The 13,826-nt window shown below is 35.8% G+C and overlaps 1 protein-coding gene across 1 annotated transcript in view; it reads right to left on the bottom strand.

The window, feature by feature from the left end:
• Positions 1–13,826, bottom strand: part of SUZ12 (SUZ12 polycomb repressive complex 2 subunit) — a 31,288-nt gene that overhangs the window by 3,996 nt on the left and 13,466 nt on the right. The window contains exons 6-12 of the mRNA XM_055795370.1: positions 12,874–12,959; positions 11,225–11,456; positions 10,352–10,454; positions 7,829–7,934; positions 6,012–6,189; positions 1,258–1,349; positions 663–806 (exon numbers count right to left, since the gene is read on the bottom strand). Coding sequence (XP_055651345.1) covers positions 663–806; positions 1,258–1,349; positions 6,012–6,189; positions 7,829–7,934; positions 10,352–10,454; positions 11,225–11,456; positions 12,874–12,959 — 941 coding nt within the window. The remainder of the gene's footprint in view (positions 1–662; positions 807–1,257; positions 1,350–6,011; positions 6,190–7,828; positions 7,935–10,351; positions 10,455–11,224; positions 11,457–12,873; positions 12,960–13,826) is intronic.

The raw sequence follows: 13,826 nt of genomic DNA, 5'->3' as shown, positions 1-13,826 counted from the left end.
CTGAAACAGATAATTGCAAATACACTTAGCAAACACTAATGCCAATTCATCAGGAAGTTCAAGTGAGTAACCTTTTCAATTCTGAATACCTTAAGTATCACCCTATCCATAACCTGACAGCTCTAATCACCTTTCACAACATCCAAATAATTTTTAACCTCTAGAAACAAATGATACTAAAGCTCCCCTGCTCTGTACCACTTCGTTTTACAGAAAACCACACAGAATGGAACTAATTATACAATTAAGGAAAATATCAGCAAGATTCCTAAGAAGCACCCTAGAAATTGGAACATTTCTAAATCTCTTAAAGCTTCTTGCTCCAAGCATAGATTGCATTGCCTTCTATTATGCCTCCGTCACATAAAAAGAACACATTAACACAAAAGTAGCAGCTACAGTCAGAATTCACGCTCCAGTGATGGAGCGTTGTTTAAAAAATATATATATTTAAAAACATAATAAAAATCAAACCCACAATTCTTCCCCCCACCCCCCGCCACGTGACATGCAAACATTCACATACTATTCAAAGGAAGCTGCATTTAACCTGTAGATATGGTCCTACAACTGAACAGGCTAGTAACAAAATCACTGCATTATTAGTATCTGTGACAGATTGTATAGCGTTTCATAGTCCTAAACTCCAAAAATATACTTACAACATAATTAAAGATAAATCTGCTGTGGCAAAGTTTAAGATGTTTGAGTAAACTATACAGTTTCCGACAGTTCAGTGTGCACCATGGGCAATGTAAGTCATCTCGGGCTTCAGTCTGCTGTCTCGTGTTGTTGTTATAAAGGAACTGATGCAAACAAAGAAACGGGTAGCATTAACATCCAACACGTTTCATTCACTAATTTCTCATCCACCAAAAAAAAGTGGGATGTCATTTCAGGAGACCTCCACAGCAACAATAAGTTCCTGGGAACACTGCATCAGCTCAGTGTACTGAAACATCGGTATGTCAAGCATTTTTTCCCCCACAGGGAGACCACCTGTCCCCCTCCAGATGTCTAATAAGAGATGCCTTTTGTATTTTGGAACGTCAGACATGCCCCCAGGAAGATTAGCTTTCTAGAATACTTCCTGCAAGAAGAAATATGTGGAACAGCTCTTAATATGTGAATCTGAGACCGCTTAAGGCATCCACTAAAGAGGCAAACGGAAATTTCTACCCAGAGGAGAAGTGACCATTTTAATTCCATGCAGTATTTAGATTCTAGTTTCTCCCCTCTAATGCTTATTTGCAATACCTGGTAAAATATTCGCAACTTTTGTCGAGGTTCATTTAAAACATCTCTCTCTTTCCTTGTTTGAAGATCTGTCGGCAAGGATTCTTTCACAGCTGAAAAAAAAAAACCAACCATGTAGAGACATACGCGTCTGGTGAAGAGGGGAAAAAAACCAACCTGACATTGTTTCTTACCTCAGTATGGAAGTTCTGAGAAAGGCACACTGCTGCTGAGGGAAATGGGCTGCTCTATTGTATTTTGACCTAAGCAGCTGAAATCAGCAACAAAAAAGTCTTGATGCTCAGCTTCCTCCACAAATCTAAGACAAACCCACCACTTTTCAAAACCAGATGTATCTCCAGTTTTGGAGAACTCTTCAGAGAACTTAAAAATGGTCAAGTAAAAAGCAACACTTTTCTTACTCCATTTAAGCAAACAGAATTATTTAGCTATACCTAAAAGCACATGTGGCTGGGAAATACAAGAAACCCTTCCTTCAGATGGCTGCGTTGCAAATACAATGTTTAAATTCAATTTCACAAGTTCCCCAAGTAACACAATGGACAACGGTATAAAATGCAAGTAACATATGAAGTATTTAATGAAACCAACAAACTTTAACCCTTAACTCTTACCCCTCACTGTTTGTGTGTGTAATGGTGCCACTCAGTTGCCTCTGAGCCTCTTCCACACATTTTCAGCTCAGATTATTTGCTTCCATACAATTAACAAGAAACCACATGTGTCTAACCAGGTTTATCAATTTACCCTCAGGAGAGACCAAATAATGACACTTACTTGCTTCTGAATGGTAAAAAAGATGGCAAAACAGTCTCAGCTCTACTGACATAAGGAGATCTTTTAGAAGATGCACTTATTTCATACTTAGTATTTTGGACAACAAGGGAAATTTCATCCTCTTTCTATATGAAAGAAAGAGGCGGCCTGACATTCAGCCTGCACTACATCAGAGAAATTAGAATTCCATGGCTCAGTTACTTTGAGCACTTTGTAATTACAGCAAAGCTTAAGCTGCCACATTTAGAAAGTCTTTGATGCCTTTATTCCACTGATTTGCCTTGGGAAAGATGCCAAAGTAAAATGACAACACCAAATTCATATACCCTTGGGAAAGATGCACTGGATCTTTTTCTTTTACTAGCAGAACCTCTGATAGAAGTTTCCTACTATTTTCACTCTCCTCTTTTCTTGGTATTTGGAGACTGAAAACAGCACAATCATCACAAATGCCTTACAACGCTGTGCACTGCTCTACTATATTCCTGTATTAAGAGTCTGCTGTACTATTTTGGAAGGTGGCGCTTGCTCTAACTTTTATTAATTTACTAGAATACTTGGCTTCTCTGATGCAAGAAAACGTGAGTTCTATCAGTATGTTAGAAATGCAGCTGTGCCTCATCCCTACTCACCTCTGTATTTATTATGTAGTAAACTAGTACACACCTTCTAGAGTTAGTCAACATACCATCATTTCTTCTGCAAGTCTGAGCACACAACCTGCCTAACAAATTACAATACAGGTCTCCAAGAAACTGTAAAATACAAGGAGGGCGGGTATGAGGAAGTAAAGAGAAAGCAGAACAGCTCTTACAGTGAAAGTTCAACTGCTTCCTCACTTCTGTTGCCCTTCTGTTGCATATAATTTCATGTTTGTGTGTGTTAAGTGACATTCATTCATCCTGACCTAAGAGACCTAAGGTCTGCAATCCCTAGCTCAAGTAAAATACTCAATTCAAAAGACAGGACTCAGTCTTATTTAAATATTCTTGTACCATTTCCAAAGACAAAGATGTCTGTAGCTTGGCTGAGGTTGTTAGGGATCATTCTAGACAGTGGCTTCTGCACAAGCAGGGGGAAAATTCTTCTTGCTTTAACATTTGTATTACTACACACTAAAGCTCTAGAAGTCATGAAAAGAATTGCCGCTCTTAGAAAGTCTTCCCAGAGTTGTGCTATCACTGACCCGTCAAGTTTCCCACTATATACTGCAATACAACTGCACAAAAACACGCTTGTAAAAGCAATGTTTTTTCCATCATAGTAATTCCCTCGCTATCACTACTACAGCTCCAAAACCTCAGTTAAATATCCAACACAAAATCAGAGTCAAATAACATTTTGCACAAATTCCCCAAATGCACTACCAATGACGAACCCCAAAACTTCAAGCAAGACAGCTCTCCACACACAGTGCCTGGCCACATACCCCAGAGACATGCCTGGAGACAGAATGACTGCACTCCAGATAATTACTTCTTTAATAGGGACCTAGAAGCTTCTTAATCACACAGTCCCAATCTGGTGACAAGCTTGGAAATACTGATTACTCTGAAGTGAATTGGGTGCCAGTCAAGAATCTAGGTATGTTCACAGTTGTTTAAAAAAACAGGAGCAGCCTGTTGTCTTCCGTACAATTTGTTTTCCAGCTGTCCTTGGGCCTCACCTGCGAGCACAACATTCCAAGCCAAATTTACTAACAACTGTGAGCCAAAAGAAAGATAACATCTAGGCCAGCCCCCACTGCCACTTAGGAATCAAAGGGGAGTTTAGATTAAATATGACCTTGAGACAGGAAACTGCTACTAATATAAAAAAAGGACACAATGGTCAAAGGTGCCTTTTCTTTCTAGTATCAAAAAGTATTTTAGTAGCAGCTTTTTGGAGCTAAGCTGTCGGACAGCAAGCAAGAAACATGTTTTTAGAAACATATTAACAAATCCACAATTAAGCAACCAAAACACAAATTTGTATTTAAAAATGTAAAAGCTACATTAAGTTTAACTTTTGGGTTTAATTATAACCAAACAGCATGCTACCTGCTGCACAGCTACATCACTTTGTGCAGTTTTCAGTAACTAGACTCAGTATACAATCAGCTACCCCCACCCCAGCAGTATTTTGCAAGTAGATCTAACAACTCTTGAAGGAGAAAAAGTCACGGGACTGTGTTTTTTATCTAAATGCGTATTGTAATACTACAACCTTCTGTAAAACACAGCAAGTACGTGCCAGTTAATGTTTTTATATCATGCATGAATTAAAAGTGTGCTATCATACATTCTTTGAAAATTATTAAGGTCAAACCTCCTAAGCCCATTAAGGTTTTCAAGGTAGTTAGCTAACCTTACGAAAAGAGAAATATTCCCAGAAGACTTTCCATAGAGAAACTGATCTTGAACTCTTATCTGTTTTTTTAACATAGACCTACAGAAATACCAAAGGACATTCTACAGTTTTTCTAAAATAGCGCTTCAAATCACCTCTGTAAATTCAGGATAAATAGAATTTTATTTTCAGCAGCTTCCCAAGACAAGCTTTTGAGTAACAACAACAGAACAAGTAGTTTCTAGACACTTCAATAGCTCTTGAAATGATGTGTTTGAACTTATAATGGGATATATTAAGGTAACAAAACCTATAATTTTAGATTTGCAGTGAATATTAGCAGACTGGGTTAATGTATTTAACATTATGTAATCTTCCACGTAGTGGATCAGATTACAATGGTAATTACATTAAATTTTCAATGACACTGTGGCCGCCACAGAAGTACCAGTGCTACATTAAATACAAACCAAGCGAAACAGTAAAACCAATTGTCCACTATTTAAAAATGTTTCCATGAAGCAAGGTTAAGCAACCCAATTTTAAACAGTCTACCCACTACTGCTTTTAACGTGATATATATTTAATGTTATGATAAAACAGTTCAAAAGCTGATTATGAAGTCTGATAATATGTAAACTCTTCTGGAAAGAATATATAGGAACTAACTTGCAGAAGGAAACAAAACCAGTTATGTTTCAGATCACTGAAAAAGTCCAAAATTAAAAAAACATTTATTTTAAAATGACAATGCTCTAAACATTAACTAATGACTAGGAAGAAACAAGTTCAATAATACTTACAGATTAATTTACATATAACAAATACAGACTTACCTTACATTTTAGTAATAGTTTGCAGACTTGCTACATTTTTCTCTTACCCACATAGAATTATATTTAGACAGTACTAACTGTAAGCTGTATTCTATCTAGACAACCTCAGACTGCCCAAAATTAATAAAAGCAGAAAGAACCTTTAGGCTCAACAGAAATCTTTGTTAACTGGTGTGAATACGCAGAAAATGCAGCTATATAATATATATAGTGCTTCCATCACGGGATCATGCCTAGACATCAAACTATGCATCCAGGGGATTAGTGCCAGCTCACAAGCATTCTGGAAGAACCTGAGTTGCCTTTATACCACAGACACGCAACACAGCATATGGTGGTTTAGGCAGTTTCTGTCACATTTCACACTAGCAGCTATGTTTTCCAAGAGCTTAACATATATCATACAATAGACAAATTGTAAAACTATATTCACTAAAAAGCATAAAACCCCCCTTAATACTATAAATCCATATACTTGGATTAGTACTACTGAATACAGTAATTAAAATTAGTAGAGTAAAACAGAATCCCAGAAGTCCTATTCACAGATTTCCCCCTCAATTTATTTCACATCAGGATTTGTGAGCGTTATATACAATCGCTTCAATGTTGTCACGACTTCAAAGACTCCACTATTTTTAGCTTTTAAACTTACCTGAAGAATGTACAAAATATGGGACACGACAAAGCCCATTCATTTTTGCTCTTCATTTTTAAGATAACCTGATGCAGTTGCACCAGCAAGACAGGAACCCTGAAGCACAGAAGTGCTGAGCAGATGACTATTCAGTAGCAAAACCAAACTTTGCTTACCTATAGTCTGAGTAGGTTTAACAGAATTGGGCTTGTTTTCTTGAGGGAGGCTTTCAGAATTTCGTGTTGCAAGAGGCTTAGCTATAGGAGCTGTAGACTTATCGTTTGTGTCTCCTGTCCAACGAAGAGTAAACTGAAGCGTAGGTCCCTGAGAAAATGTTTCAAATGGAGGCAATCTCTGGGGGGCAGGGGGGGGGGGGAAATCAAAAATAGAACAGCAGATTTAGTGTCTTCCCATGTACAAAAACAATCACGAGAAAATATTGACAGAATGGGCACAGATGTAATTTTTTAATCACCTGAAGTCCTTGTGTTTTCAGCATAAACATACACATTTAGATATACTAAAATAAAAAAAAAGATTAAAAAGATGACTATGCAATTAAGCAACAACTTCATGTACATACTGTGGCACACATTGATCTTTGTGAAACACTAAACAGCATGGACTCTAACTAGAAAGAAAACAGCACTTGCCTACCACCCTGCTGCCACTTCTCTTTCTGCTCACACCTACTCCTAATTCTGCAGAGCAGTATTGTATATTAATACATGAGCTTTAAGAAACGTACCACTGTCTGCTGTAGAAATGCTATTGTAATATTCTCCTGTGGATATGTTCTTCTATTCCACTCACTTACCAAGTCAGTCGTAATAAAGAAATATAAGAGACCTGAGTTAAATCCAAACTCCTATTATCAAGTATAATACCCTAAATTTATCAATGAGATTACAGAATTCCATCCTAAAAGCTCTTTATTTTATTCAGGTCTCATTAGTTTACAGAAATGCTATTGCGAAACCAGAAAACCAGTGACAATGTACTTTTATCTGGGTGACAAACACACTGGCCATGACTGTTTTCTGTTCTCTTTATGGTAGCACCTCCAGCTTGAAAAAACTGTCTCATATTGTCCCAACAGAAAGCAACCGTGTCTAACAAAGTTACAGCAATTTGTATGTATCTTTTTAAGCACATTTACATGTGAAGTATCACTTCCTCTGATCTTCATAAAAGCTGTTTCTAGATTTTTAATTTTAATTTCTTGAACAATGTTTAACAGAATCAGTATTCCAGGTAAAGGCTGAACTGGCTAATAGAGCTTACAACTATGTTTTTACTATATATTTTCGATCATCTCTGCTTTTCTCGTAATTGTATAATCATGTTGATACACCACTATTTCGCAAACATTTAGTCTTTTCATATTCTTTGCCTCACAACTGATACTCTCCCAGGACACAACAACATGTGACTACGTAAGTGCATACAACCACCTACATTCACTGTATCACCAAATGTTGATTCAGCTCAGTCAACAATTTCTCCCTGCACATCAATTACTCCTACACTGACACACCCTCTTCCTTTCATCACTAAATTTCATCAGCATTTTCTGAAGGTATATGTATAAAATCACACCTATGAAAGCTCTGGGTTCTTATTTCTTTCCCCAGAATATTCTGCTTCTGCAGTTTCTTCCTTTGGATTTGTCTATTTGAATTTATTACAGTAACAAACATTTAAATTGTCTGATTTTTGCAAGACAGAAATTCAGAAGTCATTGGAAGAGACAGCTTCCCTACCTACAGTAGTGAACATGTTCGTATTAATGACCTAGCGTAGCCAAAGCCTTCCTAAACCAAGAGCTAAATTGAAACTTATGTCCATACATCCTGAAAGAGAAGTATATTCTCTGTTAAATTTAATCCATTTTCAGAGGAACAGCCACTGACAGCATTTCAAATAGTCTTCCGCATTAATCCAGACCATTTTAAGTGAAGACAAGTCTTTCAACCACTAAAGCAATCCATACCTTCCCATCAAGTATTGTTTCCCATGTTGCTCTTTTCTTGCTAATGGGACACTCTTCCATTTCCTGCATGGCCACTTCATACTCCCCATCCAGAAGCTGCAAGCGCCTGTCAGGACAAAAGTAGCTCATTTTTATTGCTCGCCTATTAAAATATAGAGTACATTTCACAGTAACTAGGTTTCCATGAACCTAAAGGCAGATTTTCTGGCAGATTTATTTGGCAACTAGGTATGGATCTTAGGTAAACACTATCCATCACAAAAAAGCTGCCCAATACCAAACATTAATGTAAAAGCCTCCATCCAAGCGATTCCAAGAGATGTGGGAAAGCTATTGTTAATACAAAATCAATACCATGACTGCAATCTTCCTGTGAAGAAATAAACCTCAAACTGAATGACACCCCCTTCTAATCACCTCTTATTTATTCTTGCTTTATTAATAACTAGTCTACTCTAGAAAACCAGTATGACCTCTGATCAGACCTCCAAAACGTAAGAATCCTATCTGAGTATCAGAGCCATGTCACATGTCACCTGAAGAGGACTTCAACATAATAAATATAAACTATGACATTCTCAAAAAGCCAACAAAATTGTTTTACATAAACTAGAATAAGTCAAACATGTTAACTGGCATGCTACATTTTCATCTTCCTTTCTATCTCACCCTGCCTCCTCCTATGTAGCAGTCTGTTCAGTGAGGCTTGTGAAATTCTGATTGTTACTTAAATAGTTGTATTTTGTTGCCACTTGCTGAACAGCAGAGGAGAAGCAGAAAAGAAAAAGCAGTGAATCAAAGGTAGTCTCAGGAACATGTTTCATGGATACATGTGTTTTAAAGATATCAACAAAAATGAGCAAATAATATCCATTTACAATACAAGCCCACTTCCCCAATATTTCTTATTTTTTAAGACATTACCTTCTGAAGCAATGGCCCTGAATTCCTGACAACAGATCATAAGCTACAGAAGCATCATTCAAAACAAACAAGTTTCTAAATAGATAAATTCCGTGTGAACTCATGCAAACTGTTAATGCAGTTTGTACTTGGGAATTACGTCTTGCAGAAAAATGCTGTTTCTAGTTTCAGTATTCTACAGTGAGATACTGGAACAGGTAAACTACAGCCTATCTTTTTCTTTTACATATAAACTATACTACAGCAGAAGTACCCCAGCAGAATAAAGTTATAAACAACCCAAGTAAGCCACCAGAGATCTTATATTCTGTTTCTTGACAGGATCTTGCTAACCACTAACTCCATCACTTACTCTAGTTAGAATAGTAAGAGCTTCAAAAGATAAAAAAAAAATATACAGATAGAGAAGGTAATGGCCTTAAAACAATACTTGTCCTAGATCTTCATGATTATATATAATAGTTTTCCAGGCCTGGAGCTGGGGTAAAGTATCTTCTCAATTACTCCATCAAACAGAAGACTGTAACTTCAAGAGGTTAACATAAATTAATAGTTTATGCAATTTTATTTTTTTATATACATAATAGTATTATGTATTATATATATGTACAGCAGAATGGGTGAAAGTGTCCTAGCTTATGTATTACTGCTACAAAACCACCTAACGGTTCGTATCATGTTTAGCATACAAAAGTTCCCCAGTGTATTTAAGTAAGAGAAAAGAACAAAAATATTGTCAAGACTTCTAAAAAGGTAAGACATTTATTAAAAAAAACTCTACTTGAAATGTAAGACTTCTAAAATCATATTCAGATAAATGACCATTTTGTCTGAATCACTTGGAGCCATTTTAAGCAACTTTTTCTTGAAGCTATATTTGTATTTTTACTAACAAAGAAGTTATCTAGTAAATGGTATGCTACCGACTTTCTGAACTATATGGATTGCTCTAAGCTATAGCTACATGTGAGTCCACTCCACCTTCTTTAAAATATATTAAGTAGCATCAAGATAACATATATTAAAATGTTTCATCACACTTAAAGTACATGACAGAGTAAGCCTATTATGATTTTAATTACTGCTTTGATTTCACTGTAGTACTGAAGAACTAATGTCTTCTTTAGGTGTTAGTAGAGTAAGATCTGTGACTGCATCATCAAGAGTTTGGGCACAGAGAAAATTATGCCACCAAACAGCATGTGAGCAGTAAGCATATTTCAGAGATTTTTTTGTTTGTTTTACTTCTAATTATGCTGTCACTGATCTTTAACAGAACCACAGAAATTGGAACTCTCAAAAAACTGACAAGAAACAAACTGATGCATATTAACAAGACAATACTGAAATTCATAAAAGGGAATTATTTACAATTATCACTGAACAGGTCTCAGTATAAAGTATGCATTATGAAACCATGCAGGCTTAAAAAAACCAAAAAAACACACAACAAAAACCAAGCCTAAGCTGTTATGGTAAGTGCAAACTAAGAAAATGCAGCCAAAGACAGCCAAAACTGAAAATAAAGAACAGATTTAAGGTTAATACTTAAGAAATCCCTAATGAATAACAGAAACTATTTATTTTGGATAATATTACCTGTTTTTATCAAATACAGTCATTTGTGCTACAAATGTCTTTTCCCCATCTTCACGATTTGAGGAGTTTCTTTTTCTTCTAGCTGGAAGCTCCTCATTGACATCTATACATAAGAGATACAGTATTCAACTATTATAGAAGCACAAATCCAAAGGATCAAACAGCTTCTATGCAACTGTAGAATATAACTGGCTGTTGATTACATCTGCTGTGTCATACAATAGCAAAGGACAGTATTTAATGAACACCTCGATGGCAACAGGAAGAGCACTTAGCTTCTGAGTAATCATATTCTATGTAAATTCACATATATTTATAGTTTAGTCCTTTTACTCTATCACCATAAAGAGTTTGGGATTTGATCTTCCTCCCCTTCTAGCTATAAAATAGTGAGGAAGTTTTTCATTCTGCATGAACTCTCCAAGGCTGTAACATATCCTAAGATTACAAAAATAGCTTTTAAATAACTGTTACTGAAGTATTTTCTTCATCGGCTAGTCATTTAGTTTTGATGAGAGACCACAAGTGCACCTGTAGCCGAGTCAGTAGTGACCAGTGTTGCTGCAGGTTTAATGATACTCACAGCAACCACAGGGCTCTCTTACATTATCCGCCCTCCGACAGGGTTGCCTCACTCCTTCACTATCACACGCTAGTAAAAATTGGTGTTAAATTTACACTAAGATAGAAGCACAGTTTCCAGCTACCAGCTGTATTTTAGCCCCATCTTGACCAAAACCACGTGAAAGCCAGTTCAGTCACTCATCTATTACTGGCCCGTCTCAAAAGCATGACCTATGCTGCACATCAAGACAACCGTATATGTGCCTACAAGATTAACCCTGTAAAAGCGTATTTAAAGACTGAAGTTACCAATGTTTTCATTAGTTTCACCATTGATCAGTCCATTAAAATCTCTTCTTCCTGGGCGAGTTACTCTGAATAACAATGAGTAAGACTTCACCATATGGCTGTTGCTTGGTTCAAACTCATTGCTGGAAACAGCAAGTGATGGGAAGTTGCCTGGTTTTATTTGGCTGAGGTCTGGGTTTAAAGGCACCTGCTTTTTACCTGTAGGAACCTGTCTTATCGGACAACTGACATCCTGTAGGAAAACAAGAAAGCTAAGGTTTAGGTTTTTAGAATACAGAGTAAAGACATTTAGTGTTAAAATTTGTATCGTTTATGAACTGTACTTGTCCTGCCATCTTTTTGAAAATAAGCCTTGTAACAGATGTAAATAAAAAAATCTGGAATAACAATCCCAGGTTTTAAATACAAAAACAGATATTTGAAAGTGTAAATAAAACTGGCATTTTATAACCACTTCTGGCAATAGCCATCTTTCTCTAAGTGATTGAATTAACAACACTAACATGAGTCACTCAGAAAGACTGTAGAACAGTCATTAATACTAATTTAATTCTGTTTACCTAAAGAAATTAAATGTTTTGGTTATACATATATATTTCAAGGGCTTCCTATCTTCTCCCTCCAATATTATAAAGTGCACTTTGCGCTATCTGGGAGATAAAGAACCACTTACCTAGGATTTATTATATTCAGTATCTCTCAAATAGATCATTGAATACTGTGAAGCATTGGAAAAACAAGGCAAGATGGCCTAAGCATGAAACTTGCAGCAAAACATTTCAAATAACCATCAGCACCTCCTGCTTTTACCATATTCATCCATACTATAGCAAGTAACAAAATGGCTAGAAACAATATTAACTCTTAAAAACATGTCAAAACAGCTTAACATTCTTAGAGAAAATACACAGCGTTCTGACTGCAAATCTTTGCCTTTTTGGTTAAAAATTACAGCCTGCATTACTGAGCCTCCCATATTCCCATAGCTGTGAAGATAATTTGCCAACTGGTGTGAAAAACATAGCTAAAACAGCAAGCAATTTCAAAGATGCTTTAAAAGAAAGATGAAAATTGTTTATGATTCATAGTAGCTAAAATCTGCAATAATTGAGATTATCAATGTAAAAAACATACGTACAGAAAAAACAAGGGAAGAGACAAGACTTGGCACATGACTGGGGAATTCAAAACAATTAAGAGTTCATAAATAAAAAGGAACAAGTCCAAAAGGCATAGACTATGATTTTGTGATTGCCTGGTTAACTTAAGCCACTGGATATCACAACAGAATTAGTTTCATGATGTGATACAAAAACCCTGAAGTAAAAAATAGAGGTGGCTGAAGTTCAGAGTGAATCTGACTTACAAGCGTGCTGAATTTTGTGAATAAAGTAGAATTTTTTGAAAAACTTCCAGTTATTTCTCACAAAGCAGAGCAAAATCCATATATATATGTACACACTTCTTAAGAATCCCTTACCTAGTCAGTAGAAAACTTGAATAGATTGGTTCTTAAATTTAAAGACAAAATTAATCGCAACAAAGCATCATTCCACCATCTTTTTGTATGGTAATGTTAATTAGATGTTCCAGAATCAGATAAATATTTTGATTTAATATAAATTAACAGTTTGTCAAATAATTTTTACCTTTCGTTTCTTGTGGCAAACTTTCACAAGCAGTACTTCCAGGGTTACAGAATTTTGTTCGTTCTCTGAGTTTTGCGATGGCTTATCTAAACAGAAAAATATTTTAAGTTCTGAGAAAGCCAAGATCTATTCAATGGTGTAAATCCACCTCTAATTTTTTAACTACAGGTACCTCCCGAGTTAAACAAAGACCTTTAGCCATATTCCAAGTTTCAATTCTTCCCAAAGTTACTGCAAACTCCCAGCTGAGAACATATCCCACCTAACTATTCAAATACTAGCAGATCAAAAAAGCATAGTTGATCTCCAATGTTTAAAAGAATATGCTTTTTACCTTTGGCATTGCCAAACTTTCATAGGAGAGAAAAAAAGACACAGGTAGATTTAAGGAAAATCAGAATTTCAGAGGAGTCAAAACATTTCCTGTATTTTTTTTTTCTTTACAGCTTGTAAAGCTAGAATTTGGTTTGCATCAGAACTTCAAGACCCAGATGCCATTAGACAAGCAAAAGAAAAAAAAAAATTAAAGGCTGTGCAAGGTTAAGTGTATGCACAATAGCTGTTAAAGGACTCCTGGAAAAATTGAAAAAAGTATTAAAAGACTTGCCTTCACAGTCTCTGCAGTATAAATTTCCTAGAGCCTGGAATCTTCAAGACAGCTACTACCAGCAGTACGATCAGCAATACGAATTAAGAACTGCCTTACAAAATGAATTTAACTGTATAGTAAGAGAACTTTTAATCATGTGAATTTATATTTACCCAAAAACATGCTCTCATACGGAAAAATAATACATAACCAAGTTTTATCTTTTTATCTAGTTAAAAAACATTTTGTAGAAAATCCTGAAAAACAAGGATCAGTCAGAACTGAATGAATCTATAAGAAGTTATTTCTGCTCTTTTAAAATCTTACAAACAGCATTAAGGGCTTAAGTTAAAAAACTCAATGG

Source organism: Falco peregrinus, chromosome 2 (genome assembly GCF_023634155.1).
Source record: "Falco peregrinus isolate bFalPer1 chromosome 2, bFalPer1.pri, whole genome shotgun sequence".
Classification (NCBI taxonomy): Eukaryota; Metazoa; Chordata; class Aves; order Falconiformes; family Falconidae; genus Falco; species Falco peregrinus.
The sequence above is the reverse complement of the archived record's forward strand: the minus strand, read 5'-3'. Positions and strand labels throughout refer to the sequence as shown.